Raw genomic sequence first — 27,843 nt, 5'->3', positions numbered from 1 at the left:
AAGTTGTTGCATTATTTGATCTCTCCTGAGGGAGATGATCCTGATCCAATGAGCTTTCTCTTGACAAAGACCCTGACACTTGCTAGGAGAAAGTGATAGGACACATCAGAAGGTATAAAAGAAACCAGCCAGTCATCAAGTAAACACACCTTTTGGTTGCGTGTCTTCAGGAGGTACTCCTAGTTGGAACTGTGGCGTGGGAACAGGATAGGAGGGATGACAGAACAAAGCTGGGATTGGATAGATGGATGGATACATGGATAAATAAATAGGTGGCTATCTTAAGTCAGTTTCCCCTTCTCTTCCAGGAACTTTGTGGATTGCGCTCTTCTCTCAGTCTTTTCTTCCTTTTTGGATCCATCCTGCCCCTGAATCCAAGCCAACATGCCTGGCGGGTACAAAGGAGAATGTGGGGATGATGTTGACCCCATGCCTTTCTTGGCTCCCGGCGAGAAGGAGAAGCTTGAAGCCATCAGCAAACCGTACGACATCAAGAAGTCCTGTTGGGTGAAGGATGAGAAAGAAGGCTTTGTGGCTGGAGAGATCCAATCAGAAACTGATACTCAAGCCACGGTGAAGACGGTGACCAATCAGGTGAATTGATAGGAAGGGAAAACTCCATTCGGACTTTGTATGTCTCTCGGGTTAGGGACCGGGCAGGGTTGCTCAAATTAAGGGGCCATAACTTGCAGGGAAGATGTGATAGAACTTGTTTTGAATGTTGCATGGAGTGTCTAATGGCTGAAGTTTCCATTTATTAATCACAACAGAAGACAGATAATGGTTAGAAGGGTCTTGGAGATATCTAATCCAACCTCTTGCCCAGTGCATGAATCCACTATTACAGCATTCTTGACAGACGGTCTTCCAGGATCTGTTGATGTATCTGCAGAGAGCTCTCCATCTCTCAAGGTAGATTGTTCCACTGTTGAACAACCTTTAGCGTTAGGGAGTTCTTCCTGGTGTCCAACCAGAATCAACTTCCTTGTCTTTGAAACCCACTATTTCTTATCTTCAGGACAGAGAAAGGAACTGGAGCTTTACACGAGTTTCCACATTTGTGAATGTATTTCATTTGAGTGCTACCTGACCCCAGAAATTACCCTGGGAAGCTCACAGCTGTCTTTTTTCTCCCACAGACGGTGACCATCAAGAAGGACGATGTCCAGCAAATGAATCCACCTAAGTTCTACCAGGTCAGCGATATGGCCAACATGACTTTCTTGAATGAAGCCAGTGTCTTGGATACCCTCAGGCAGCGTTACATCATGATGAGGATCTACGTAAGTGGGAAGATGGGTGGAAGCATTTGAACTGCTTGGAGACTTATTGATGAGTTGGATCTTCCTGCTCTTATCCAGACCATGTTAAAATGGGACTGGAAGCTGATCCTAACCATCTTGTTCTCCTTTTAGACATATTCTGGTCTCTTCTGTGTCACCATCAACCCTTACAAGTGGCTACCCATCTATGGGGCACGTGTGGCCCAGATGTACAAGGGCAAGAAGCGTACGGAGGTGCCTCCTCACCTCTTCTCCATCTCTGACAATGCCTACCATGACATGCTTATGGGTGAGTGCTGAGAAGATCCTCAAAGGTCCTTTAACGGTTGTAGGAATTGCCCATGTCTAGTTTAATGAAAAGAAGGACTAGGTGACCTGATAGGAGTTTTCCAATATTTGAGAGGTTGCCACAAAGAAGAGGGGGGGGGGGTCAACCTATTCTTCAAAGCACCAGAAGGTAATACAACAAGCAATGGGTGGAAACTAATCAAGGAGAGAAGCAACTTAGAACTAGGTTATAACTTCTAACTTCCTAACAGTGAGAACTATTAATCAATGGAATGAGTTGCGTCCAGAAGTTGTGGGTGCTCCATCACTGGAGGATTTTAAGAAGAGATTGGACAGCCACCTGTCTGAAATGGTATAGGGTCTCCTGCTTGAGCAGGGGGTTGGACTAGAAGACCTCCAGAATCCATTCCAACTCTGTTATTCCATTATTCTGTAAGAGTCCTCTCTTTGTCCCTTGTTCCGTTTATGCAAACCAAGCAAGAGTAACCAATTCTGCAAGGGTCCTAAGACTCATGTAGTCCTATTCTTATTTTCAAAATCCCCATGAAATCAATCACATTATGGATCTGGAAAGTATGGTCGATTCCTTTTCTAGCAACCTGTTGGGCAAGGTGCAATGAAGAATTGCAAGAGATAAAAACAATAGGGAGACTTGCTTAGGGTTTGTCATTACCCACAGCATTATAGGTAATCTCGTCCACCCTGCTTGCTGCTTCCCAAGAATTTATTTGGATCATTGGCTATTGATCAATTCCATGGGATTTAGGGGGGGGAAGCAGATCACCCAAGTGTTCTCTTTCTCTCTTCCTCCGTAGACCGCGAAAACCAGTCTATGCTCATCACGTAAGTGGCCCTATTTTCTTCCTGTATATTCCGTACTAAAATATTTATAAGATGGCTTGGTTTTGAATGCTCTACATCCCGTACAAAGAAAAATAAAAGCATATCGTATGAATAAGGCGACCAAATTAATAATAAAAAAGTACAGCTTAAAACCAATTTCCTGGCAACAGAGGCTAACGAGAAAGCTTATTGTAGGCATCAAGAAGTGTTTCCAGAAGATGTTTTTTTTTCTTTTTTCTGAGCTAGTAAGAAAGGGATACTATAATTTCATTTAGGTAGTAAATGCTACCTCTTGAAGCCATTCCGAACCATTTTTCAGAGGGTCCCATCCATTTATACCCTATACTCATTTTTGATCGGTGAGTTCAAACTACAATCAATCAACCCTGCAAGGTAGGCTGAGCTGAAAGTCTTGACTCACTCCGATTCTCCCAATGAGCTCCAGAATTTGGAAAGATGCTTGTGCAGGTGTGTTTGTGGGATCCCGGATCTTCCTATTTCAAATCCAGCAAATTCTTTTAAATCCATTTTACTTCCTTTTGTTTTGTTTTTTTGCTAAATCGAGAGATAAATTTGGGGCTGAATTGTGATTATAACTCAAGAACCACCTGTGCTGACATAGCTCTCTTCCTTTACCTGTAGTGGAGAATCTGGAGCTGGCAAGACTGAGAACACGAAGAAAGTCATCCAGTATTTTGCCAACATCGGGAGCACCGGCAAAGCCTCCGCCGATGGGAAGGTAAATCCAACCGAGGTTATCCGGTCGCAGAGGAAACAACGGACCACGATAAAGTGGTTCTCCCCAAATAGCGCGACCTCTTTAAGCTGTCCCAGAATGCTCCTTGGTGAAGAGAAGATGATGGTCTTTCTTTTGGGGACAGGGATCTCTGGAAGATCAAATCATCCAGGCCAACCCCGTCTTGGAAGCTTTTGGAAATGCCAAAACAACTAGGAATAATAACTCGTCTCGCTTCGTAAGTATCTGAGCTTGAAACAGTGCCTTCCGTCCCCTTTTCCCACTCATTCCAGGGATGGGATGTCATTTGGAAATGACTTTGAGTGGCAGAGAGAAGAGGCACAGCCTAGACAAGGACCAGATAAGAGGTAGATAAGCCCAGAGAAGGAAAAGGGACATGGCAAACATCTCAGGGGGGACCCTCCATAGTTTCTTGACCTGTGAAAGGGACAGGAGGGGGGGAAAAAGATCTTCTCAGACCTGCAAGATTAGGTTAATATACAATAAAGGGGGCCTGGTACTTCTGAGTATGCTCAGATAAACAACGGATTTCAACATACGTACGAAAATCATTGGCTATTTATTCTGGTTTTTTTTTTTACATTAACCCAGTTTTTTTTTAATAACACATTAAAATCACGACTATTTCTTTATTTGAAGCTATTTTGGGGTTGCGAAAACAAGGCTCTGTTTTTTTCTCTTATTCAGGGTAAATTCATACGAATTCATTTTGGCAGCACAGGAAAACTGGCTGGAGCTGATATCGAGAGTTGTAAGTATCAAATTTCTCTAGTGACGAATCTCCAATTCTCAACCCGTGTCCATTTTAGCTGACATATATCAATAAATGTCTGTTTATCTATTTATCTAATCTAATTTAATCTCAATTCTAATCTAAATCTAATCTAATCATCTGTCTCCAGAGAAGATTATTCCAGATTTCATCAGCCAATACTTTTTCAAATCAATGAAAAATTCAGAAAATTTCAACATTTTCTTTCCTTTGAATGGATAATAACCTAATTCTTTTTAAAAGTGAAGTGGCTTCCCTTTATGTTCTAGACCTCCTGGAGAAGTCTAGGGTCATCTCTCAACAATCTGCTGAAAGAGGCTATCACATCTTCTACCAACTCTTGTCTAATAAGAAGCCGGACCTTGTTGGTATGGCATTTTGTGTGTGTATGTGTGTGTGTGTGTGTGTGAGAGAGAGAGAGAGAGAGAGAGAGAGAGAGACAGAGACAGAGAGAGTGGGGGAGAGAGAGAAAGAGAGAGAGAGTGGAGAGAGAGAGAGAGAGAGACGTTTCTCTAAAGCCTCTGGACATTCCCTTCAAGGCCATTTCTATGGCTTTCTATGCATACCGACAAACAAAATGGCCCCATTCTAACATGCCTTTTGTCACCACAGAGAGCTTGCTGTGTGTCCCGGATCCCAAGGAATACCAGTGGACAAGCCAAGGGGTCATTGTGGTGGACAACATGGACGACGGGGAAGAGCTGCTCCTCACAGATGTAAGGCTTCTAAGGTGGTACCTGGGACACCTTGGAAACGGGTGAAAATGTTCAGAAAAGCTTAAAATCCTGTAACCAGAGCTTTGGTAGCCCCCATGTGTCACAATTCCTTCTCTGCCAGGTGGCCTTTGACGTCCTGGGCTTCACTGCAGAGGAGAAGAACAGTGTGTACAAACTGACGGGGGGCATTCTGCACTTCGGCAACATGAAGTTCAAGCAGAAGCCAAGGGAGGAACAGGCAGAAGTTGACACCACTGAGGGTAATGGACAAATACAACAAGTCTTTGACTTACAACCAATCATTTAGTGACCATTCAATGTTACAACAGGACTGAAAAAAGTCACTTATGACCATTTTTCACACTGTTGCAGCATCCCAGGGTCAGCTGGTCAAAAAAATCAGAGGGTTCATATTTATGAAGTGTCCCATGGGTCACATGATCCCCTTTTGCGACCAAAGTCAACGGGGGAAGCCAGATTCACTTAACAACTGAGGCAAGCAAGGTTGTAAAACAGGGCAAAACTCACAACTGTCTCACTTAGCAACAGAAAATTTTGAGTACCATTGTGGCCGTTAGTCAAGGACTACCTGTACGAAAGCTAAAGATGTCTTAAGGGTCCCCGTTAAGATGAAATAAATGAAGAACAATGTCGACGTCTCCATTTTGGTCTTTTGAACAGTGGCTGACAAAGTCGCCCACCTCATGAGTATCAACTCTGGAGACCTTCAGAAGGGCATTACCAGACCCCGGGTTAAAGTGGGCAACGAGTTTGTGCAGAAGGGGCAAAATCTGGACCAGTGTAACAACTCCGTTGGTGCCCTGGGCAAAGCCATCTACGACAAGATGTTTAAGTGGCTGGTGGTCAGGATCAACAAAACTCTGGACACCAAGATGCAGAGACAATTCTTCATCGGCGTCCTGGATATCGCTGGTTTTGAGATTTTTGAGGTACCAAGAAGCCATTATTTATTTTTTTATTACAAAAGATTTTTGGGACACCCCAAAAAACCTTAGCATGCAGAACATAACACGTCAGTGTCCTACCCATTCCATTCCGTTAACACCAAGGCGACGCCTTCCACATTTTCCAGCTTGCCATCAATGGCTTGACTTCTACTGCCCCTCAACCCTCCAGTCTACCTTGGGCTTTTGGGAGGGTCAAGCAGATTTCTCCCCCAAAACAGCAAGAGAGCAAAACCCCCTTCAGTTTGGCAAAGGACCACATTTACAATCATTTGCAGCATCCCTCAGTCCATGTGATCACATTTTTTTTTTACTACAGTTTTGCTGAAAATGGCAATTCCTTCTGGTTTTTGGCAAGCAATGAATTCATTTAATGACCGCCCCAAGAAACTTGGATTAGTCACTCGACTGACCCATTTTACAACCAGGCTGCATTACGGCTGTAAAGCGAAACCCTCTTTTGTAGTGTAGCCTGTAAAGCAAATAAGGACCAGTAAGTCTGGAAGTAGAAAGCTGTAAGTAACCTGTCACCTACCCCTCTTGCAGTTCAACAGCTTCGAACAGCTGTGCATCAACTTCACCAATGAAAAGCTGCAACAGTTTTTCAACCACCACATGTTTGTGCTGGAGCAAGAGGAATACAAGCGAGAAGGCATCGACTGGGTCTTCATTGACTTCGGCCTTGATCTCCAGGCTTGCATTGAGCTTCTGGAAAAGGTAACCTTCCTCCAGAGAAGCGACCAGATGTTCTCCAGATATGCTGAAGGCTGCTTTGAGCTGTTTCTTGCCATAGCTATTGTTTTTAATCCTGACCTTGGGTAATATGATTTTTTCCTTCCTTCCCTTTTTATTTCTTCTTTCTTTCTTTCATCTATTTATCTATCATCCATTATTTATCTATCTTATTGCTCTCTCGTCTATCTGTATGTCTATTATCTACTCACTCTCTCTCTACTATATCTATCTACTATCTATCTATCTATCTATCTATCTATCTATCTATCTATCTATCTATTTATGTATATCTTGAGAAGAGTGGTTACCATCTTTGGAATATTTTCTTCTGATCAAGAAAGATCAGGATCTACACGGAGATTGTATGTGATTTTTATTGCCAGCCATTCAAAGCTTAAGACTGTGAAAAACCAACACCCTAAATAAATAATAACAGGCGCATTAATCCTCCCTTCCGCTTTCCGCCAACAGCCCATGGGCATCTTCTCCATCCTTGAAGAGCAGTGCGTGTTTCCCAAGGCCACCGATGCTACTTTCAAGGCTGCTCTTTATGATAACCATCTGGGCAAGTCCCCTAATTTCCTGAAGCCAAAAGGTGGGAAGGGCAAAGGGGCAGAAGCCCACTTTGAGCTGGTTCATTATGCTGGCACGGTGAGTACCAAGCAAGAAGAATCACCTTGCATGGGTGAAGTTTGCTTCTGAAGGGTGTGGAGAATCTACTTATAGGAAATGTCTATGGAGAGTCTCAGCCATCCAGGTCATGGTTGTTCCAAAGGCAACTGGACTTTCTTGGGTTGAACCCTTCCTTGCTTACCTTCTGCTATTAGTGAAGGATAATGAGATGACTCCCCCATTTAGCATAGTGATGATTCCTTCGTGTTCTTCCTTTTTTCAATCCAGGTGGGCTACAATATCACTGGTTGGCTGGAGAAAAACAAGGACCCCCTGAATGAAACGGTGGTGGGCTTATTCCAGAAGTCGGCCATGGCCTTGCTTTGCACACTTTTCAAAGAAGAAGAGGCCGCAGGTATGTAGCTCTTTGTGGCCTGCATTGCAATCCCATCATCTTGTAAAGCAAGGGTCTCAACTTTAAGACTTGTGGACTTCAACTCCCAGAATTCCTCAGCCAGCGTGAGGAACTTTGGAAGTTGAAGTCCACAAGTCTTAAAATGGACAAGGTTGGAGACTTCTGCTGAAGAATACTACATCATCTAAGTCACTTGGAGTAAGAAGATAAGCAGCATATAAATTTAATCAACCGATCAATAAAATGTACATCAGCTTTAGGAACCATCCCAGGCCCCCAAGTGTAATTTCCTGAGTTCAATTCCTGCTTGAATCCCATAGAATAACATCTGGCTGTCTACACATGAGAAGTCTCAATAAGGACAGTATCATTCATGTGGTGCCTCCTGGTGGTGAATATCACTGAAAAATATTTATTTGTGCACGGAAATAGGTAATTAATAAGAATAACATGCGGGAAACCATTACAGGAGAGAAAACGGTTTGCAAGTAAATCCGCAAACAAAAATCTGTATGCCCAGTATATTTGGGGGGGGGGATGACGTAGGGATAAATAGTGTCAAAAATCTCTTAACATGGGTGGAAAGAAATGGAAAAAATCCTTTCAAGAAACCACGGATGAAAACTAGTCAAGGAGAGAAACAACCTGGATTTAAGTAGAACCTTCCTAACAGTGAGGACAATTAACCAGTGGAACAGCAGTTGCCTTCAGAAATTGTGGGTGCTTCATTACTGGAGGTTTTTAAGAAGAATCTGGATAGCCATTTATCTGAAATACGATAGGGTCTCCTTCTTAAGTAGTGGGCTGGATGGGAAGACCCCCCCCCCAAGGTCCCTTCCAGCTCTATTCTGTATTTTTGACCTTTTTTTTTTTTTTTGCTTTCATCACCTGTTTTTCAATGCTATCCTCAGCTACGGGAACCAAGAAGCAGAAAAGGGGGTCCTCCTTCATGACCGTCTCCAACTTCTACAGGGTAAGTGACAGGTCCAGATGGCTCCTGCTTCTGAAGGTGATCATATCTTACGAGGAGCATTCCATGCCTTCTTAATGCTTCCATCAGTGTACAGTAGTTGTTATAACTGCTTCCCAGCTAAGTCCCACGGATATTGATTAACCCCTCTTCCTAACTCCTTCCTTCCTTCTCCGTGTGCTTCAGGAGCAACTCAACAAGCTGATGGCCACACTGCACAGCACCTCCCCTCATTTTGTCCGCTGCATTGTGCCCAACGAGTTCAAACAATCCGGTATGGGAGTCAAAGTCATCCTTTGTCATCTCTTAAACAAGCAAAGTCAAAAATTTTCTTTGGGGGGGGGGGAATACCCTAAATACAGCTGGTTTGACTTAAGAAAAGACACGGGTGCTTTGAAGGCTACGGATAGATGGGTTTGTTCTCAATCCTGCAGAATTGAAAGCACTTTTCTGGAACCGAATCCTAAGTTTTTCATAGCTTTACTGATTGCAATATCAAAAGATGATCTCTGCTATATCATATTTAACTATGCCTTGGTTTACTTGACTTACTTGACTTGATTTACTTGGATTCTGTGAGAATGAAGCCATGAAGCATAGTTTGCAAACTATGAAATTTAGGCTCCCCTTCACACTAAGCCACACTCCAACCAATCCCCTTACGGCTTACCATGATGTGAGATTGATAGTATTGTTTGCTTGGCTTTAGCCAGCCCTTGAGATTAGAAACCACTTTTATGCTTGGTATGATGTGCAAGATGTTAGCTAAGATGCCTGAGTCAGTCAATCATTATTAAACAAGGCATGCTTTAGCATAGTGTATAGCAGATTGCACCCATGGTAAGGGCAGTGGCGCATTGGATTCCAGAACAAGCAGACAACACTTAAAGACGAGAGAATCTAGTCAAGGTCCAGGAAAAAAGGGTGAGATTATTTCCACCTTGTTCACCAAGCTGAAGAAAGCTTGAGGAGCAAATTCCATGCAACTCATTGCCTTGCAGAACTTCTTGTGAAGGTTGTGGAAACATGGTCATCCTGCTTTGTGTCTCTACAGGCGTGGTGGACGCTCATCTGATTTTGCATCAGTTGGCCTGCAACGGTGTCTTGGAAGGTATCCGTATTTGCCGGAAAGGGTTCCCCAACAGACTGCAGTATCCTGAGTTCAAACAAAGGTAATGGGGTTGACCCTTTCCTCCATCGTTCTCCGAGTGTGTTGGGACCTTGATTTCCCAAAGTCTCAGCAAGGCCAACCAATGTCTGTTTGTGTCTTCTCGATGTCAGATATCAGCTGCTGAATCCCAACGTCATTCCTCAAGGGTTTGTGGACAATAAGAAAGCTTCTGAACTTGTTCTGGGATCTCTTGGCCTTGAGGAAAATGAGTACAAAATTGGACATACTAAGGTACTAAGAACGGTTTCTCGTTTCGTTGGGGAGAGAAGTTGGAATAGACAGCAAGAAAACACAATTGTGATGAAAGTCCACCAAGTACCAGCATTTCATTGCTAGGTTTGGAATGGACCTCTCTCTTCTCACTTCTCATCGTTCAACCCTCGTGGACCTGGGAAAGTTTAGGGGCTGGTTCTTCTGACTTGATCTTGTGAATGGACTTGTGTACATAGGTCCATTACTTTCACAGGTCTTCTTCCGCGCTGGAGTCTTGGCCAAGTTGGAAGACATGAGAGATGATCGTTTGGCAAAGATCATGACAATGCTACAGAGCCGCACACGCGGTTTCCTGATGAGAATTGAGTTTAAGAAGATGCTGGAGAGAAGGTAAGGAAGTACATTATATTTTCCCTTCTTTCCCTTATAAAGGATTGGATGGATGGACGGATGGAGAACTGACATAATAGCAGTGTTCCAATATCTAAAAAGCTATCTAAGTCAACCTATTCTCCAAAGCACTTGAAGGCAGAATAAGAACCAACCAGAAGTTGTGGGTGCTTCATCAATGGAGATGTTTAAAAAGAGACTGGTCAACCATTTTTTGAAATGGTAGATGGTCTACTGCCTGAATAGGGGGTTGGATTAAAAGACCTCCAAGGTCCTTTCCAACTTTGTTAATATGTTATTATGAATGAATGAATGAATGAATGAATGAACGAACGAACGATGCATTACATTGAGTTCAACATTCTATCAGACCTGTATCTGAATGAGAACTTTGCAATAAAAGATTCATGACATGCTCTGGAATTTCCCAGTCTACTTACCTATTTCAGATAGGTTGTTTTCTTCTGGTTTATTTCTACCAGAGGTTTATGCCCCAGCTTTGGAGAAACCACTGTTTTAGGCTTTAGAATTTCCTGCAGCCACAAATATAGAATGCCATTGGAGAGCCATGCTTTCTTCTTTCCTAACTTTAGTTTATCTTTTTTTTTTTTTAAACAGGGTGGGCCTGATACTGATCCAGAGGAACGTTCGCAAGTTCTTACAGATGCGTTTTTGGGGATGGTGGAAACTATACAATAAGGTGAGGCAGTAGTGAAAACAAGAGAGAGGTCACCACCCAAGGCTTCGGGTTGTGTCAAAACAAAATGAGAGCTGTTGTTTTTAGTCAATGGATGATGTTGGACAATAAGCATCCAGGAGAGATGTTCTCCACCTGTTTATTCAACAAGAAGGGTATTTTGGATGGATCCAGTCGATTACTGCCTCAAGCACAATTCCAGTCCTTGGGCCTTGTCATGGAAAAGTGGTGAAGACTTGCACAAGATAACTATGTTTAGAGATAGACAGAGGTCACAGAGGGCTTTATCTTCTATTTTGGTTCCCACCTATAGGTGAAACCTCTGCTGAACGTAGCCCGCCAAGAGGATGAGATGAAAGCAAAGGAGGAAGAGTTGAGGGATGCCATGTCCAAGACTCAGGGTCTGATGGACCGCATCAAGGAGTTGGAGGAGAAGTTGGCTACCCTTAGCCAAGAGAAGAACGATTTAACCATCCAACTGCAGGCTGTGAGTCTACTAAATTCATCCTCGAGGAAGGATGTGCAACTTTCGTTAGCTTGAGGGCCATCTCAAGCTTTGCATGAGATGTTGAGGAGTGCCATCCAGAAGCGGGCAGGGTTAGAGATTTTGGGGACGGTAGGCATTTTCACAGAATGGTTGCCATTGAGGGCAGAACCATTTTTACGCTCTTAACGGCAATAGCCACTGATCTCTGTGAGTTCCATCAATTCTGTGGGGTCCTTGGTGCTCTTGAGGTTGGTGGGTTTCTGGCAGATGTTTCATTACTCAACTAGATGACATCTTCAGTACTAGAAGTGAGTGAGGTTTGCAGGGTACAGGGAGGAGAAGAGGAGGAGGAGGAGGAGGTCTGTGGGATCCATGGTGCTCTCTGAGCTTGGTGGTTTTCTTGAAGATGTTTCATTACTCAACTAGATAACATCATCAATGCTAGAAGTGTTATCCAGCTGGGCAATGAAACATCTGTAAGAAAACAACCAAGTTTAGAGAGCACGTAGGAATCCGCAGTTCAACCTTGAGTTACAAATTTTCCATTTTTTCAGCTCCATCAACTCACCCAACCCTTTTTTTGAAGCCAGTGAGGCCGGTAGCCATCACCGCTACCTTCTATAGATGGTCGGTCTGTACAAATAACAAAGAGAGCACCAATCTTCCCTCATCCTCTTTCAGGAACAAGAGAACCTGCTCGATGCAGAAGAGCGCCTCAGTTCAACCTTGAGTTACAAATTTTCCATTTTTTCAGCTCCATCAACTCACCCAACCCTTTTTTTGAAGCCAGTGAGGCCGGTAGCCATCACCTCTACCTTCTATAGATGGTCAGTCTGTACGAATAACAAAGAGAGCACCAATCTTCCCTCATCCTCTTTCAGGAACAAGAGAACCTGCTCGATGCAGAAGAGCGCCTCACTCAAATGATGAAGGCCAAGATGGACATGGAGAGCCAGATTTCTGACATGAAGGAACGCCTGGAGGAGGAAGAAAGCTCAGCTGCCTCCTTGAGTGCCAGCAAGCGCAAGTTGGAAGCAGAACTTAACGATCTCAAGCGAGACCTCGAGGGGCTGGAGACCACGCTGGCTAAGACCGAAAAGGAGAAACAAGTAATTTTGTCCTTGGTGGTGGCCCTTTGAAGACATGTCTTGGGTTGTTCTTGGTTGGTTCTGGAAGTGAGAACATCCCGAAGAAGTCACCCTTGCCATGTCTTATTCATATAATAGATGGATCAGACTATGTCTTTTTCCATCCTTCCCTTTCCCCTTCCTTCCTTCCTATCTTCTTCCTTCCTTCCTCCCTATCCTCTTCCTTCCTTCCTTCCCCTCTTCCTTCTTTCCTTCCTTTCTTCCCCTCCTGTTCTTCCTTCCTTCCTTTTCTTCTGGATAAAGGAAGGATAAAGTCCAGTAGAGAGAAAACGGTCCCAGCTTTGTATCTTAACTTGGTCATCTGCTGAGGGAAATGACCTGGTTCTGGGATGTTCTGTAGGAATCTCTCTCGCTTCTTCCAAGGCTCTTGATCACCGAGTGCGAACCTTGACTGGCGACCTGCAAGCCCGAGATGACACGGTTGCCAAACTCCAAAAGGAGAAAAGGGCGCTGGACGAGCTACACCAGGTGAGGAGGAACCACCTCTTTTCGTCAACTCCCCTAAGGTCTAGGTTCACCATATGGATTTTTATGGATCAGAACCTCGCCTGGTGGCCAAGGCAGAGATTTACTCTGTGCAAAGACCTCATACAGAGCCCTCGACTTCCAATCACAACTGGGACTAAGTGATGTGATGATTGAGCGAGGCAGGACTTATCTGACTACCTTTTCGCCCGGGGCATTAAACGAATCCCCTGGTGGTTAAGCAAATATGGCTTTGCCCATTGATTTTTGCTTGTTTTCTTTTTCTTCTTCTGCCATATCTGTTATCGGACGTTGGCGATCATGTTTTTATCAGCAGCCGAAACTGCAAATGGGGGTCACATGACCCCCCAACAAGCTGCAACCTTCGTAAATACATGCCAGGTTGCCGACGCCCGAATTTTGATCACGTGATCCTGGGGATGCTGCAACGGTCACTAATGTGTGGACCTGTCATAAGTCCCTTTTTTCCAGTGCCATTGTAACTTTGACTGGTTGCTAAACAAACGGTTGTAAGTTGAAGAGTCCCTGTATAATGTCCCATCCCTGCTCTAGCTTTGATAACATAGATGCAGGGGTCCTCAACCTTGGCAACTTTAAGACTTGTGGTGGACGCTCATCTGATTTTGCATCAGTTGGCCTGCAACGGTGTCTTGGAAGGTATCCGTATTTGCCGGAAAGGGTCCCCCAATAGACTGCAGTATCCTAAGTTCAAACAAAGGTAATGGGGTTGACCCTTTCCTCCATCGTTCTCCGAGTGTGTTGGGACCTTGAGTTCCCAAAGTCTCAGCAAGGCCAACCAGTGTGTTTGTGTCTTCTCGATGTCAGATATCAGCTGCTGAATCCCAACGTCATTCCTCAAGGGTTTGTGGACAATAAGAAAGCTTCTGAACTTGTTCTGGGGATCTCTTGGCCTTGAGGAAAATGAGCTTTGCTGACTGAGGAATTCTGGAAGTTGAAGTCCACAAAGCTTAAAGTTACCAAGGTTGAGGACCCCTGGCGGAGAGCTTTGTTTGTCCCTGCAGTTGTCTTGGTCACCTTTTGGGATGTGGTGGTCATTTTAATTGTGGTAAAGGGGCATCTTTGGCTTCCCCTCAAGCTGTTTCTGCAACCTGGCCTCTTCTCCTCACGATGCTTCTCCTCCGTTGCAGAAAACTCTTGACGACCTTCAAGCGGAGGAAGACAAAGTGAACCATCTGACGAAAACCAACAGTAAACTCGGCACTCAGATACACGAGGTCAGCACTGACGTCTCCTTCTGTAGAGGTTGGAGCAGATGTTCAAGCAAGGGCTTTTGATGGGTGGGGAGATTGCAGTGGCCCTTTCGTGAATCATAGGACTGGAAGGGACCTGGGAGGTGTTCTAGTCCAAGGCCCTGCCCAAGGCAGGAGTGCTCATTCTATCTTGGACAATCTCTTCTTAAAAACCTCCAGTGTGGGAGCAGCCACAACTTCTGAAGGCAAGCCGTTCCACTGATTAATTGTTCTCGTTGATAGGAACTTTCTCCTTAGTTCTAGGTTGGTTTTCTCCTTGGTTAGTTTCCATCTGTTGCTTCTCGTTCTGCCTTCGGGTGCTTTGGAAAATAAGTGGACCCCCTCTTCTCTGTGATATCCCCTTGGAAGACCGCTATCCTGTCATCCCTCGTCCTGCTCTTCATTAAACTAGACGTACTTAGTTCCCTTAACCTAGACATGTCAAACACAAGGCCCGGGGGACAGATGTGGCCCATGAAGCCATCCTGGAAACAGTGAGGGAACGGTCCCCTTTGCCTCGGCCCTGGCCCAGGCCAGCCGGGAGCCGATGTACAATTTTGTGGTGGGCATCTATGCGGAAACGCATTCAGTCTTAGTTCCACAAGGCTGTTTGGAAACAGCAAGGAACCAGAACCTTGAGGAAATGGGACTGGGCTTGGTGCCGCAGGTGCTCAAAGGCCAGGCTGGGCATTTGACCTCTGCTGCCCTGGCTCCAGGCAGCCCGCACCACCATCTAGCCTACCCCACCCCCCGCATGGCCTGAGAGGAACAGTGAGGCTCCTCCAGTGGACCATGCCTTGGCACTTGCCCTGATCCCACCCCCTTCTGCCAGAAACCCTCAGATCTGTCCCACTCCTGCCCAGGCCCCTACAGGCACCCTTGACGTGAACGATATAGAGCTGGCCACATCCATCCAGTAGGCCACACCCACTCTATCCATGCCCACCCAGTAGGCCACACCCACCCTGGCCACACCCATCTGGCCCCCTGAAGGCAACCGCAATGCTGATGCGCCCCTCAATGAAATTGAGTTTGACACCCCTGCCTTAACCATTCATGATTACGTGGTTTAGCCTCCAAATCTTATCATCGTTGCCATTCTTCTCTGCACACTTTCTAGGACCTCAGTACCCTTTTTTTTTTTTTTGGCATGGCAGTGATTTTTGTATAGTTGTACGTTTCCTTGGTGGCCTGGGTAAATGGTTCCATTTTTGATTCCTTGGCTTGTCCCAACCAGATGGAAGACAACTGGGAGCAAGAGAAGAAAATCCGTGCCGAGGTTGAAAAAGCCCGTCGCAAAGCAGAGGGTGACTTGAAGATGACCATCGAAAATCTGAACGAAATGGAGAGGAGCAAGTTAGATTTGGAAGAGGTGGTGAAGAAGTAAGTGGCAAGGTTCTCCTTTCACCTGAACGGTGGGCTTGTAGGGAAAAAGCCCACGTGGCTGACCCGGCATAGATAGGGTTAATGTCTGGAGTATTCTGGGAAATTAGTCCCACACTGCTGGAGGATACTAGACAGCCACTTGTCAGAAATGGTATAAGGTCTCTTGCTTGAGCAGGGGGTTGGACGGATGACCTACAACAGTGGTTCTCAACCTTTTTAATGCCGCGACCCCCCAACTGGTCGTAAGTCGAGGACTACTCAACCGGTCATAAGTCGAGGACTATTCAACTGGTGCAGCACCGTTTGCAGAATAAGACTTTTGGTGGGCTCAGCAGGGCAGAGACAGCCTGGACAATTCCTATTGGCTTTTGAAAGCCAATAGAATTAGACTATTCAAGAGAGTCTATTCTATTGGCTTTCAAAAGCCAATAGAATAAAAGGGAGTAGCACAGCTAAGGAAAAGGAGAAAAAAATGGCGGACTGCGTTTGGCGACCCCTGTGAAATGGTCGTTCGACCCCAAATGGGGTCCCGACCCACAGGTTGAGAACCACTGACCTACAAGGTCCCTTCCAACACGGTTATTATTCTATTGGGAAGTTTGGTCTTGACTACTACTGCTTTCTGGATGGGTTCGCACGAGCTAAGCTAAAAGGGATGGGTGGGTATGCAAAAACCCTCAGCCTCCTCAGGAGGCTGCAAAAACTAACCTTAGCTTATTTGTTGGAGGGTAGCAACAAGCTTTAATATGATGGTTGAACTACACATCCACAGAGCCTCTAAGTAAGCCTGATGCATCTTCCTTTCCAGGCGAGATGTAGAGATCAACTCTGTCAACTCCAAGTTGGAAGATGAGCAGGCTTTGAATTCCACCCTCCAGAGAAAGTTGAAGGAACACCAGGTAGGAGGAAGACAGATGGGCATGATTTGTTTCATTCCGCACCTCCCTTTTCCATCATCATCTTTAGCTAATAGTGTCATGTCCCTAAATAGTATCTTGTCTCTAAGTCTCATCCAGATTTGGCTACTTTAAGAGGACATCTTAAGATTACAAAACTTCCACGAACTATCATAAGTCATCTCAGTTCCTCAGGGCTTCCAGAGTAGTTTACCAAGGGATGGAGTTGATTTTGACCCTGAAAGAAAACATTTAGATCATCTGGAGTCTTGTGTGGTCCTTAACCATTTCCAGGGGGAGCTTCATATGGTCTGGTGTAGCTTTTCCCCTGACCAAGAAGGCAGGAAGGCACACAATTTTTGCTGGGTCTTAGCTCCCTAACTGGGGTATGCAGTGGCTGCTTTAAAGGGTCTCTTAGCTACCCTATCTCAACAATATTGCTTCATATTTCATGGTATTTTTGCTTCTAATAGGCTCGAATTGAAGAGTTGGAAGAAGAGCTGGAAGCAGAACGGTCCATAAGGATGAAGGTAAATTTATTTCTCCATCTTCAAAGAACTGGCCAATTCAGTTCAAGATGATGATAGATAGATAGATAGATAGATAGATAGATAGATAGATAGATAGATAGATAGATAGACAGATGATAGAGAAAGGAAGGAAGGAAGGAAGGAAGGAAGGAAGGAAGGAAGGAAGGAAGGAAGGAAGGAAGGAAGGAAGGAAGGAAGGCTAAAACTCTACACTCTCTATTACAGTCTCCCACATACAGCTGCTCAAATCACCTTATAGGCAGAGATGAGCAGCATAAACATTTAATAAAATAAAATTAATTACTTGCTCTTAGATTGAGAAGCAACGCAGTGATCTCTCCCGGGAACTGGAAGAGCTCACCGACAGACTTGAAGAAGCTGGAGGAGCTACCACAGCTCAGGTAAGCATGCATCAATCAAAGTAGCTGATGGCTGTGCCCATTTTACATGATGGGAAACTGAGTCTCAAAATAATGAATCATCCATAGGACACCCAGCCACCTCTCTTTTGTATGGTTTTCAAGCACTGGAAGTAATGCTGTGTCAGACAATGTTGGGGACGCCACATCAGAGCTGGTTGATTATTTCAGAGGGACAGGATTCTCACATATTCCCTCTCCCCTCTGCACCAAGATTGACCAAAACCGCAAAAGGGAGGCTGAGTTGCTTAAACTTCGGCGAGAACTGGAAGAAGCTGCCTTGCAGAGTGAGGCCACCGCTTCCACCCTGCGCAAGAAGCATACCGATGCCATGGCCGAGATGACGGAACATCTTGAGAACCTACAAAGGGTCAAATCCAAGTTGGAGAAAGACAAGCAGGTCATGAAGGCCGAGATTGATGATCTCAGCAGCAGCATGGAAAATATCCAGAAATCCAAGGTAAGATGAATGAAAAGAGAATAAAAATGAATTGCGCAAGGCTGCGAACCCCCAACCTCATGATTGGATCCCCAACCGGCATCTTCTCTTTGTTGTCCTAGTTATTTGCCATGGTTGAAGAGGCAAAATCAGGAACATAAGTAGATCTTTACTGACTCCTTTGATAAATTGAGCTATTGGATGCAGTACTGTGGTGGAATATGGTCTGGATTCCCAGAAGGGAGGGGCTGCATTCCAGAGGATCAAGAGACAGAAAAGTTTAGATAGTCTGGTTGGGAGGAAGAAGGTCAAGTCAGCTCTTCCCTAGAACTTCTGAGTATATACTTAATGATGCAAGTAGTTACTTCTTGTTACTACTTAGCAAGATTCAGTCTATAGGTGAGGAACAATAAAGGAAATTGCTTAAAGGAACCTCAATGTGTCTTTCTTGGTCTCCGGGATGGAGGCGCTAACAAGTACTGGATCAATCAGTGGTGGAACTCAACCAGTTCGCACCAGTTCAACAGAACCAGTAGCTAATTTTTTGTTGCCTAGGTCCAGAACAGACTTCCGGAAGTGGCATCCAGCCAGAGAACTGGTTGTTCACCTGTTTGAATCCCACCACTGGGAGCAACTATTAGCTACTTTTAGCAGATGCCAGTTCTAAGGATTGCAGTTGCTTTGTTGAACTGTAAGAAGGTAATCTGGATTATTCTGAAGCTGCCTTCTTCTCCATATCTTCACAGATTAATGCCGAGTCTCATGTCCGCAGATTGGAGGACAACCTGTCTGAAGCCAATGCCCGAGTGGCTGAGATGGAAAGGAATCAAGCAGAAATCAATGCCATCAGGAACAGACTCCAAGGTTGGCTTCCTTGGGTGATCCTCAAGAGTTCCACTCTTTTGTTTCATTTTACTGAGTTATCAAATGTCATGGTTGTCCCAAAGGTGCTTTTTCAAGAGGCAGCTGGACTTTCTTGTTTTCCTTTGAAGACGTTTTGCTTCTCATCCAGGAAGCTTCTTCAGTTCTGGCTGGACGGTGGGGAAGGGCAGGGTTTATATTCCTTGCAGACAGTTGGTCATTTGCATTCTTTTAGAGGGTCCTTGAGGCCACCTGGAGGTTTCTCTGTGTCTCAGGGTCACCTGAGGGGTGCAAATGGGTGTGGAGTCTTCCTAAGAATCCTGACAACACAGATAAACCCCCAGGTGGCCTCAATGACTGTATAAAAGAATGCAAATGACTGAGTGAGCATCAGCCAACTAGTCATCGGTCAGATGGGTGGCAAAATCAATCAATCGATTACCCAGTTCCCCTCCTCCTTCCTCTTTTAACCCTTCCCCTGCAGCTGAGAACAATGATCTGAGCCGGGAGCATGAAGAAAGTCAGTCACGGCTCAATCAAATCCTTCGGGTCAAGACATCCCTCGCTTCCCAAGTGGACGACTTCAAGCGACAGCTGGATGAAGAGTCCAAGGCAAGTCCTTGGAACGATGGGTCTGTCTGCTTATTCAAATCCAAATAATGGAAACCAAGCCCAAAGACCAATAAAAAGGGAACTCCAAATTCATCTGGTTCCGAAAGTTGCGAATCAGAGCACGCAAAGACCCCCTGTGTTGATGTTCCTCACTTGGGTTTTGGCCACAGATCCCAACATCCTGGAGAACCTTCTTCATGATGCCGTAGGAGAAACTGGTTGCCCTAAAAAGCAATAGCATAATTTGGGGGACATCTGCAAAAAAAAAAAACAACACACAAAAAAACCACACAAAAGACTTTGGCTTTTAGGAGGATGGTCAAAATCTGTCAGAAATTCAAAAAATTAGCTATCCACAAAGCTTTGCTCTTTTCTGATAATTAAAAAAAAAAAGAGTTCCTCTTTATGATTTTCATCTGGCTGGGCCTGAGGGTTTTTAACAAGAGAAATTATACACAAAGGAAAGGAAATATGGGGGAAAAATACATTAATCAGATACAACTTTGGTGCGTCCATAGGGCCGCAGTGCTGCAGTGGTCAGTCTGGCCAACACCAAGCATGACCTGGATTTGATCAAGGAGCAGCTGGAGGAAGAGCAAACCGGCAAAGCTGAGCTCCAGCGCTTGGTCTCCAAGCTCAACACTGAAGTTACAACCTGGAGGACCAAATACGAAACCGATGCTATTCAGAAAACAGAGGAGCTGGAGGAGACGAAGTGAGTAAGACGGTGGAGCAAAGCTGTGCTGTAGGTCTAGGACGCCTAGCAAGCCGTTGTGGGATTCTGAGAAGTTTAGTGATGTCTAGAAGGCTGTTGTTTTCGATGATGTAAGACTCATCTCTTATCTGACACATCTTTTCTTGTCTTGGGGTCTTCTTGCAGGAGAAAACTGACCTCCCGTCTACAGGAGGCAGAGGAAGTGGCTGAAACTGCCCAAGCTCGGGTAGCCAGCATGGAGAAGTATAAGCAGAAACTCCAGATGGAAGTGGAGGATCTAACTCTGGATCTTGAAAAGGTCAGATTAACAAGGTCTAAACCAGGGGACCTCAACCTTGGCAACTTTAAGACGTGTGGACTTCAACTCCCACAATTCCTCAGCCAGACTTCTGGGAGTTGAAGTGACCAAGGTTGAGGACCCCTGGCTCTAAACTGATGTTCCCTGGGGGATGAGGGTCTCTTCTTGGCCCCGAGCCTCAACTGACCGGGTTTGCACAATGCATCAAGGCAGCACCAAAGAAACCAGATAAGGTTTATCATCATGTGTGAGCTCAGCAAAGAAATGGGCGGAAGCGAGTAAACAAGGATATCCAGGGTAATGAAAGCTATCCTACAATTGCAAATAGGCTTATCGTTAAGATCTTTCTGATCTTGGATGGTGGTGAACCCACATAAATGGATTCCCACTCCTGGAGGGTTTAATAGGCTGTTTTGAGACCACGGTTTGCTTAAAACAGAATAGCAACAACAACTGGAATTGTTGTGCAGTCTTGGAGAGAGGTCTAGAAACAGCAAAACATGGATTCCGAAGGCTACGATTGCCCACCTCTGATTTAATATGACTAACCTTATCCTATTACCCAAAATGAAGTCACCAAGCTTAAACCGCTAGCCACCAATTGTAGGCACCATTCTTATCAATAAATAACCAGCCAGGTTCAACATCAGTACCAAAGTGGGTAAGGTTGATTCCTTGTTAGAAAAACTGCCCACCTTGAAAAGATCTTTCCGTCAGAATTATGAAGACCTAGCGACGAGGCTTGGAGTAGAAGCGAGAGGATCAGAGGTGGAGTGTGTGATGCTTGTCTTCTTCTTCTCCTTCCCAGGCCAACTCAGCCTGCGCAGTCCTGGATAAGAAGCAACGGGCCTTTGACAAGATGCTGTCTGAATGGCAGCAGAAATGTGAGGAGCTTCAACTGGAGGTGGACAATTCCCAGAAGGAATGTCGCATGTACATGACAGAGAACTTCAAGCTCAAGACAGCCTATGAGGAAGCTCTAGAGCAGCTGGAATCCGTGAAGAAGGAAAACAAGACTCTTCAGGGTGAGTTCAGGTGGTCCTCAACATACAGCCTTTCATTTGGCGACCAAAGTAACAACGGCATTGAAAAAAATGATTTACAACCAGTCCTCACCCTTGTGGCCATCACAGCATCCCCCGTCATGATGTAAATTTGGGCTGGCTTGACAACCAGCATGTACTGATGATGGTTATCATGTCCTAAAGTGATGTGGTTGCTGTCTGTAAGCTTCCCAGCTGGTTTCCAACAAGCCGGTCAGCTGGAATAAGTCTCATCTGTCCGTTCATCTTTTTTCACTCAGAGGAAGTTAAGGATCTCGTTGACCAGTTGGGTGAGGGAGGAAGAAGTGTCCATGAGCTGCAGAAGATGAAAAAGAAGTTGGAAATTGAGAAAGACGAGCTTCAGGTGGCCCTGGAGGAAGCTGAGTCTTCCCTGGAGGTAAGGTGGAACACGTTAGCATCTTGCGTTTGTTTAATAATTCCGGCTCTTCTTTGTCACCCATGCATCCTTGTCTCAGAGAAGTGGGCCCAAAGGTTCAGACGCAAAAGGTTATCTCGTCACATGAAAAGAGCCCTGGGATTCCTATGTGGGGAAACTGAGGCCATGGTTCTTCCCATCTGTTTGCTGACAGGTGGAAGAGAGCAAGCTGATCCGCATTCAGCTGGAGCTGGCCCAAGTCAAAGCAGACATTGACCGGAGGATCCATGAGAAGGAGGAGGAATTTGAAGCCACAAGGTTTGAAACCTATTCTCCAGAGGTTGTGAGGTTCCTCTCCCATCATCCACAGAGTCACAGGTCCCAACTCCCCATAATGGTTGTGGGTTGGGGCGATAGAGTTTGTGGTCCACTGGACCTGGTGCCACTTTATGAGGGAGGGGCTGCATTCCAGAGGACTGAGAGACAGCAAAGTTTAAATAGCTGGGTTGGGAGGAAGAGGGTCAAGTCAGCTCCTCCTTAGAAGATCTCAGAGGATATGCAAGTATTTTGCTTTAATTTGGCAAGAGTCTGCCTATAGGTGGGGAACAATAAAGAAGAACCTCAATGTGTCTTTCTTGGGTTTTGGAGCCTGACAAGGACCTTTGCTCACCTCTGTAGGAAGAACCACCAGCGGGCCATCGAGTCTCTGCAGTCTAGCCTGGAACTAGAGGCCAAAGGGCGAGCAGAGGCCCTGCGGCTGAAAAAGAAGATGGAGACAGACCTGAATGAAATGGAGATCCAACTGGACCATGCCAGTAAGAACAACAGTGAGCTGGTCAAGACCTTGAAGAAACTCCAGCAACAGATCAAGGTGAATGAAGTTACAGGAAAGGGGCCAGAAGAGAGCAGAGGAAAAGCAATAACTTCTGAGTCTTCTCCTCCATAGAGCAGTCCCTTCTCCTATTTTCCTCCCAACGCCCATGAGATAGGTTGATCTGACAGAACACCTGGTCCAAGGTCACTTAGGAAGCCTATGTGGATGAAAGTAGGTTAGAACCTGCTCCTCATCCAACCCTTTCACCCCTCCATTTCACTGTCTCTTCTTGAGAAGGTTCCTGATGTGGTTAATCAAGAACCAGGCTGAAGATGTAGCCAGGACTTCAGAGCCAACAAAAAGTAAAGCTACCCTAAACAACTCATATTTAGGCTACAACCCAGAAGGAATCTTGTTGAAGGCTTGTTGCAGAGCAAAGTGTAGTAGATGTCCTCAAGTAGACACTTGCAGATTCCTTGAGGACTTCTCCTGCTCTTTGTCCCAAGTTCTAGTTCTACCCTAGATAAAGGTGAATATTTACCTATCAGCGGGTAGATTTAAGATTCCATTCTGGACATTTTTCTTGGATCTCCAACCCCTTGTTAATCAGGATTGATCCCTGATGACTCAAGACTAAGCATGGGCTTTTGACACTTTTCTGCCTCCAGGACGTACAGATACAGATGGACGAAGATGCGCGCAAACACGAAGAGCTGAGGGAACAGTACAATCTTCAAGAACGCCGGCTCAGTCTTCTCCAGACGGAGTTGGACGAGGTGCGCACCGGCCTGGAGGGCAGCGAACGCTCTCGCAAACTCATCGAGCAAGAATTAGTGGATGTCTCTGAAAGGCACAACGAACTCAATGTTCAGGTGAGTCAACACCTATGGCCTCCATCTCCTACGGGGAAGAAGGAACAGGCAATGAAAAACAGGCCACTGGCTCTGGTTTTTGTTTTTATAAACCAGTGTTTTTCAACCTGGGCAACTTTCAGATGTGTGCAAGGCTGGCTGGGGAATTCTGGGAGTTGAAGTCCACACATCTGAAAGTTGCCAAGGGGGAGGAACACTGACTTAAATAATCCTATTGGGGAATGGGTACTTAATTAGATCTGGCTATTGTACAGAGAAAAGAGGAATTTAAATCTTATCTTGGGCAAGAAATAAGTATCACTTTTAACCATTATGTTTTAATCTACATATTACACAAATTCCCAAACTTCGCCACACCTCAATCACCCAATCTAGCCTTGTGACAAGATAATGTGGAACAAATCTTGTCAGTCAACAGCTGATTTACCACCAGTTTATCAGGTACTTAAGAGGTGAGGGCCAGCAGCCGCACAAGGAAACAAGGATAAAGGACTTAGTAGCTGGCTGTCAACACCCTAATTAACAACTAAAACCTACACAGAACCAGGAACCACATAAATCCAACCTATAGGACAGCCCAGTGCACATATTCCTGGAAAGAGAGAAGTTCCCTGAAGATGGGATCCAGCACAAGCCCCGAAGCTTGAAAGAAACCACCTTTGGTCCCAGTGACCAATCCAGATTGGATCCTGTAACGAATCTTAGATTAAGTTTTGACAAGCTTTCCGACTTTCCCCATGCAAACTTCGTCTCTCTTCCAGTTGCTTGGCCATCCTCAGGAAGGTCTTGATCCATAGTTTCAGCTCCCCTGGTTTAACAGATCCCGCTTTGACCTCTTCCTTCTGCAGAACCAGAGCTTGCTGGTGATCAAACGCAAGCTGGAATCTGACCTCACGCGCATAAGCAACGAACACGAGGAACTCATCAGTGAATTCCGATTGGCGGATGAGAAAGCAAAGAAAGCGATGACCGACGTGAGTTCGTGGTTCTGGAGCTTGGGGAAAGCTTCCCTGGTGCATTCCCTTGAATGACAGAACCTATTTATTTATTTATTATTGAATTTATTTGCTGGCCATCTGGTGATAAAATGACACCTTTTCAAAGGCGTGCTCTGTTCCTGGGAGTTGTCGTTGAAGGCTAGAACGTCCGTTGCCTTTTCTCTCTAGGAAAGCGGGGATGGACAACCTCTGGGCCTGCCAATCTTTCTCTAAGCACTTGCAAAATTTAAAATTTTATAATGTTTGGGTGGAATTCAGTCCAACCTCCAGTTGCTAATCCCCTTTCCTTTGCTGCCCCTCCAGGCTACCCGCATGGCTGAAGAACTGCGTCAGGAACAGGATCACTCCATGCATCTGGAGAAGATCAAGAAGAACTACGAGGTCACCATCAAGGACCTGCAGGTGAAGATGGAAGAAACTGAGCAACTGGCTTTGAAAGGTGGGAAACGCACCATCATGAAGCTGGAGACTCGGGTAAGAACTTTTCCACTCCCCACCCCCGTCCAATTTCCAGTTCCTAAGCTTCCCACGTTCTTGGTGGCATCTGACCAAGGTCATAGGACATAGAATCATAGAGTTGGCAGGGACGTTGGAGGTCTTCTAATCTAACCCCTGGGTCAAGGCAGAAGACCTTATACTATCCCGGACAAGTGGTTTTTATGGGCAGATTGCAGGGGTCTTTTCATGAATTGTAGAATTGGAAGGGATCTAGGGGGTCTAGTCCAACCCCCTAGCCAAGGCAAGAGTCCTTACTCTATCCTGGACAATTGGTTATCCACTCTCTTTTCACAACCTTGGTCTCGGTTTCCTTTTTCAGATTAAGGAACTGGAGACCGAACTGGACTCTGAACAAAAGCGTCACGTGGAGACGGTGAAAGTGCTGCACAAGAACGAGCGGCGTCTGAAGGAGCTGGTCTTCCAGACGGAGGAGGACCACAAGACCAACCAGCGCATGCATGAACTGGTGGAAAAGCTGCAGACCAAGCTGAAGACCTACAAGAGACAAATTGAGGAGTCTGTACGTATTGTCACTTTTAAACAAAGAGGTAGTCCTTGACTCACAATTGTTCTCCCGCCTTCTGGCCTGGTGCCTTAACCCCTTAGACCAAACTCTACATGCCAGTTGGGCAGCTCTGTACATTTGTTTAATAAATAAATAAAAAGACCTCATCTTCATTGCAGGAGGAGCAAGCCAACCAGAGCTTGGCCAGGTACCGGAAAACGGTGCACGAACTGGACGATGCTGAAGAGCGAGCAGGAATGGCGGAATCCGCGCTGAACAAACTCCGCACCAGACACCGTCTCTCCACCGGCAAAGCCTTCACATCCGTGGAGATCGTCCAGGTCTCCAAATCGTCCAGCTCCAAGTCAGCTGCCGAGGAATAAAACTCGCCTCTGTCCTTGCAGTCGGTAGGTATGGCATCACTAGGCCACAGTGGCACGGAAGAAACCCCATTGGCTGAGTTTGTGTGTAGGATGCTCTTGCGCCAATCCTGACTCCAAGGTTCCAATTTTCAAGCTGAAGATCCCATGAAGAGCCAGCATGTTTTTCTTCTGGGGCTCTGCTGTGTGGGAGCCACCAAAAAGGATTGGAAGGAAGGAGAAAATGGATGGGAAGCGTGTTTTGGAGATCTCAGCAAGCACTTGACCTGGGAAATCTTCAACTAGACTAGACTAGATTAGACCCCAAACTCTTCCACTCATGAAGTTTCAGATTATCTATCAACCCCCGTACTAAATGTCTGTGGAGTTTCTCAATCACGGTTGTCCCAAAGCTGCTTTTTCTAAAGGGCAACTGGACCTTCTTGCTTTTTTTCTTTGAAAACACTCTCATTTCTCATCCAATGAGCTTCTTCAGTTCTAACAGTTAGAAGCTTTTTGGATGAGAAGCTTCAAAGAAAACAGCAAGGAACTCCAGTTGCCTTTTAGAAAAAGCACCTTTGGGATAGCCCCCATATTACTTTAACTTTATAATATGGTTAATGATACTAGTAATAATAAAATGAACCTCTTTGGCACTGACCATCCTCGGACAATTGTAAAATAACACGTTACATGGTACAATGATAGCTTTAATATTATCAAACAAACAAATCTGCCTATCCTAGGTCCTTGGGAAGGACTCCATGAAGTGGATAAAAATGCCAGATCCAGTCTAAACATCTGGCTGTGTGCAACCAACCAGAATAATAATATTGACCTTGGATAATCCTGTTGGCCCTTGGGAATTGATAACTGATCACTTGCAGGAACCTTTACCTAGACTAGGGGTAGTCAACCTTGGCTCTTTTATGACTCGTGGACTTCAACTGGCTTCAACAGCTGGCTCAGGAATTCTGGGAGTTGAAATCCACGAGTCATAAAAGAGCCAAGGTTGACTACCCCTGACCTAGACCGAAGCCCAACCTCCCATCTTGGTTGTCCTTTCCGAGTTTGCTTTTGTCTCCCATTTGTGCTGTTGGTTTGTCACCGACCTTGGTGCCTTCTTTTCTTCTGCTTTTCCTCTCTCTTTCTTCTGGTTTGCCCCGGCTAAATCGCCTTTCCTTTCTAGTCTGACAGGCTAAGCATCTCAGATGACTGCACCCATGCTTGCTACTGTAGGGAGGACTGGAGCAGCCTGAAGAGTTTTAAAAAAGGCCTTTGCAAGGAAGTAAGAGAAGGCGAGCGGAAGGGAAGCGCTTCTTGATCTTTTGGGGGGAAGAAAAGGGGTCGGCTAACTATCTGCCAACCGTCTAATTTTCTTCATCAAGAAGGTGATGGACCGTAGACAAGTTCTGAGAGTCTGAATGCAGTTTTGCGTTTTCATGTCAAGGACGGAAAACGTTAGGGGGGTCCAGCTTGGGCTGTCTCTTGTAAATGCTACCCTACTTCATGCTGAGTGTGAATAAAGCTTCATTCCCTGGAAAAGATATTTGGTGGAGTCCTTTCCTTTCCTATGATCCCTTCCCTTAAAAATAACTTACAATCAGTCCTCACAGTTATCATTAGTGCAGCATCCCCATGATCACAATTCACACATTTAGCAACTAGCATGTATTTATGACATTCGCAAGGTCCCGGGGACACAAGGTCATGATGTATGACTTTCTCAGCCAGCTTTCAACAAGCGAGATCAAAGGGAAAAATCAGGTGATTTGTTTAACAACCACAGCAAGAGATTGTAAATCTGGATGCGATTCACTTAATAACTGACTCACCTAGCGATGGAAGCTCCGGTCCCAACTGCAGTTGTAAGTTGAGGACTGTGCATCTGTGGGGGAGGGGGTTGAGACCCAACCTTTCCACTTTCACCTTTCCCCAGCAGCAGAATACCTTTGGAATAGTAAATGTTGTGTAATTTTTAACTGAATCAACTGCAAAACTTTTTAACTTTTTTTTTTTAACAC

At 45.3% G+C, this 27,843-nt stretch overlaps 1 protein-coding gene and 1 long non-coding RNA gene across 2 annotated transcripts; one reads left to right on the top strand and one right to left on the bottom strand.

Annotated features, from left to right (window-relative positions):
- Positions 1 to 65: 65 nt before the first annotated feature.
- Positions 66 to 27,366, top strand: LOC120315700 (myosin-16). The gene is made up of 44 exons (XM_039360479.1): positions 66 to 173; positions 309 to 594; positions 1,140 to 1,283; positions 1,416 to 1,572; positions 2,387 to 2,414; positions 3,057 to 3,153; positions 3,296 to 3,388; positions 3,859 to 3,922; positions 4,213 to 4,311; positions 4,556 to 4,659; positions 4,781 to 4,919; positions 5,341 to 5,609; positions 6,171 to 6,341; positions 6,831 to 7,010; positions 7,260 to 7,386; positions 8,298 to 8,359; positions 8,543 to 8,630; positions 9,411 to 9,528; positions 9,638 to 9,758; positions 9,994 to 10,130; positions 10,749 to 10,830; positions 11,141 to 11,314; positions 12,196 to 12,423; positions 12,826 to 12,930; positions 14,097 to 14,183; positions 15,436 to 15,581; positions 16,393 to 16,483; positions 16,954 to 17,010; positions 17,325 to 17,411; positions 17,644 to 17,889; positions 18,615 to 18,732; positions 19,214 to 19,341; positions 19,860 to 20,056; positions 20,222 to 20,354; positions 21,163 to 21,379; positions 21,658 to 21,794; positions 21,988 to 22,091; positions 22,452 to 22,644; positions 23,256 to 23,459; positions 24,308 to 24,433; positions 24,761 to 24,931; positions 25,275 to 25,475; positions 25,640 to 25,867; positions 27,009 to 27,366. The coding sequence occupies exons 2-43, from the start codon at positions 385 to 387 to the stop codon at positions 25,841 to 25,843; spliced, it is 5,844 nt and encodes a 1,947-aa protein (XP_039216413.1). The 5' UTR covers positions 66 to 173; positions 309 to 384; the 3' UTR covers positions 25,844 to 25,867; positions 27,009 to 27,366.
- On the bottom strand, positions 23,272 to 24,301 carry LOC120315708. The gene is made up of 2 exons (XR_005558752.1): positions 24,025 to 24,301; positions 23,272 to 23,487 (listed from the first exon to the last, which is right to left on the bottom strand). It is a non-coding gene; the product is annotated as an uncharacterized LOC120315708 (long non-coding RNA).
- Positions 27,367 to 27,843: the final 477 nt, after the last annotated feature.

Source organism: Crotalus tigris, unplaced genomic scaffold, assembly GCF_016545835.1.
Source record: "Crotalus tigris isolate CLP2741 ecotype Arizona unplaced genomic scaffold, ASM1654583v1 scf7180000019173.45859301935:6455823, whole genome shotgun sequence".
Taxonomy (NCBI): Eukaryota; Metazoa; Chordata; class Lepidosauria; order Squamata; family Viperidae; genus Crotalus; species Crotalus tigris.
This window is presented reverse-complemented; position numbering and strand designations above follow the sequence as displayed.

Bases quoted from the DNA above. Each gene is read 5' to 3' on its own strand.
- LOC120315700 (XM_039360479.1), top strand. From the start codon at position 385: ATGCCTGGCGGGTACAAAGGAGAATGTGGGGATGATGTTGACCCCATG. The intron at 1,573-2,386 runs GTGAGTGCTGAG...CTTCCTCCGTAG, and splicing joins CTACCATGACATGCTTATGG to ACCGCGAAAACCAGTCTATG. The intron at 17,412-17,643 runs GTAAGCATGCAT...CTCTGCACCAAG, and splicing joins GAGGAGCTACCACAGCTCAG to ATTGACCAAAACCGCAAAAG.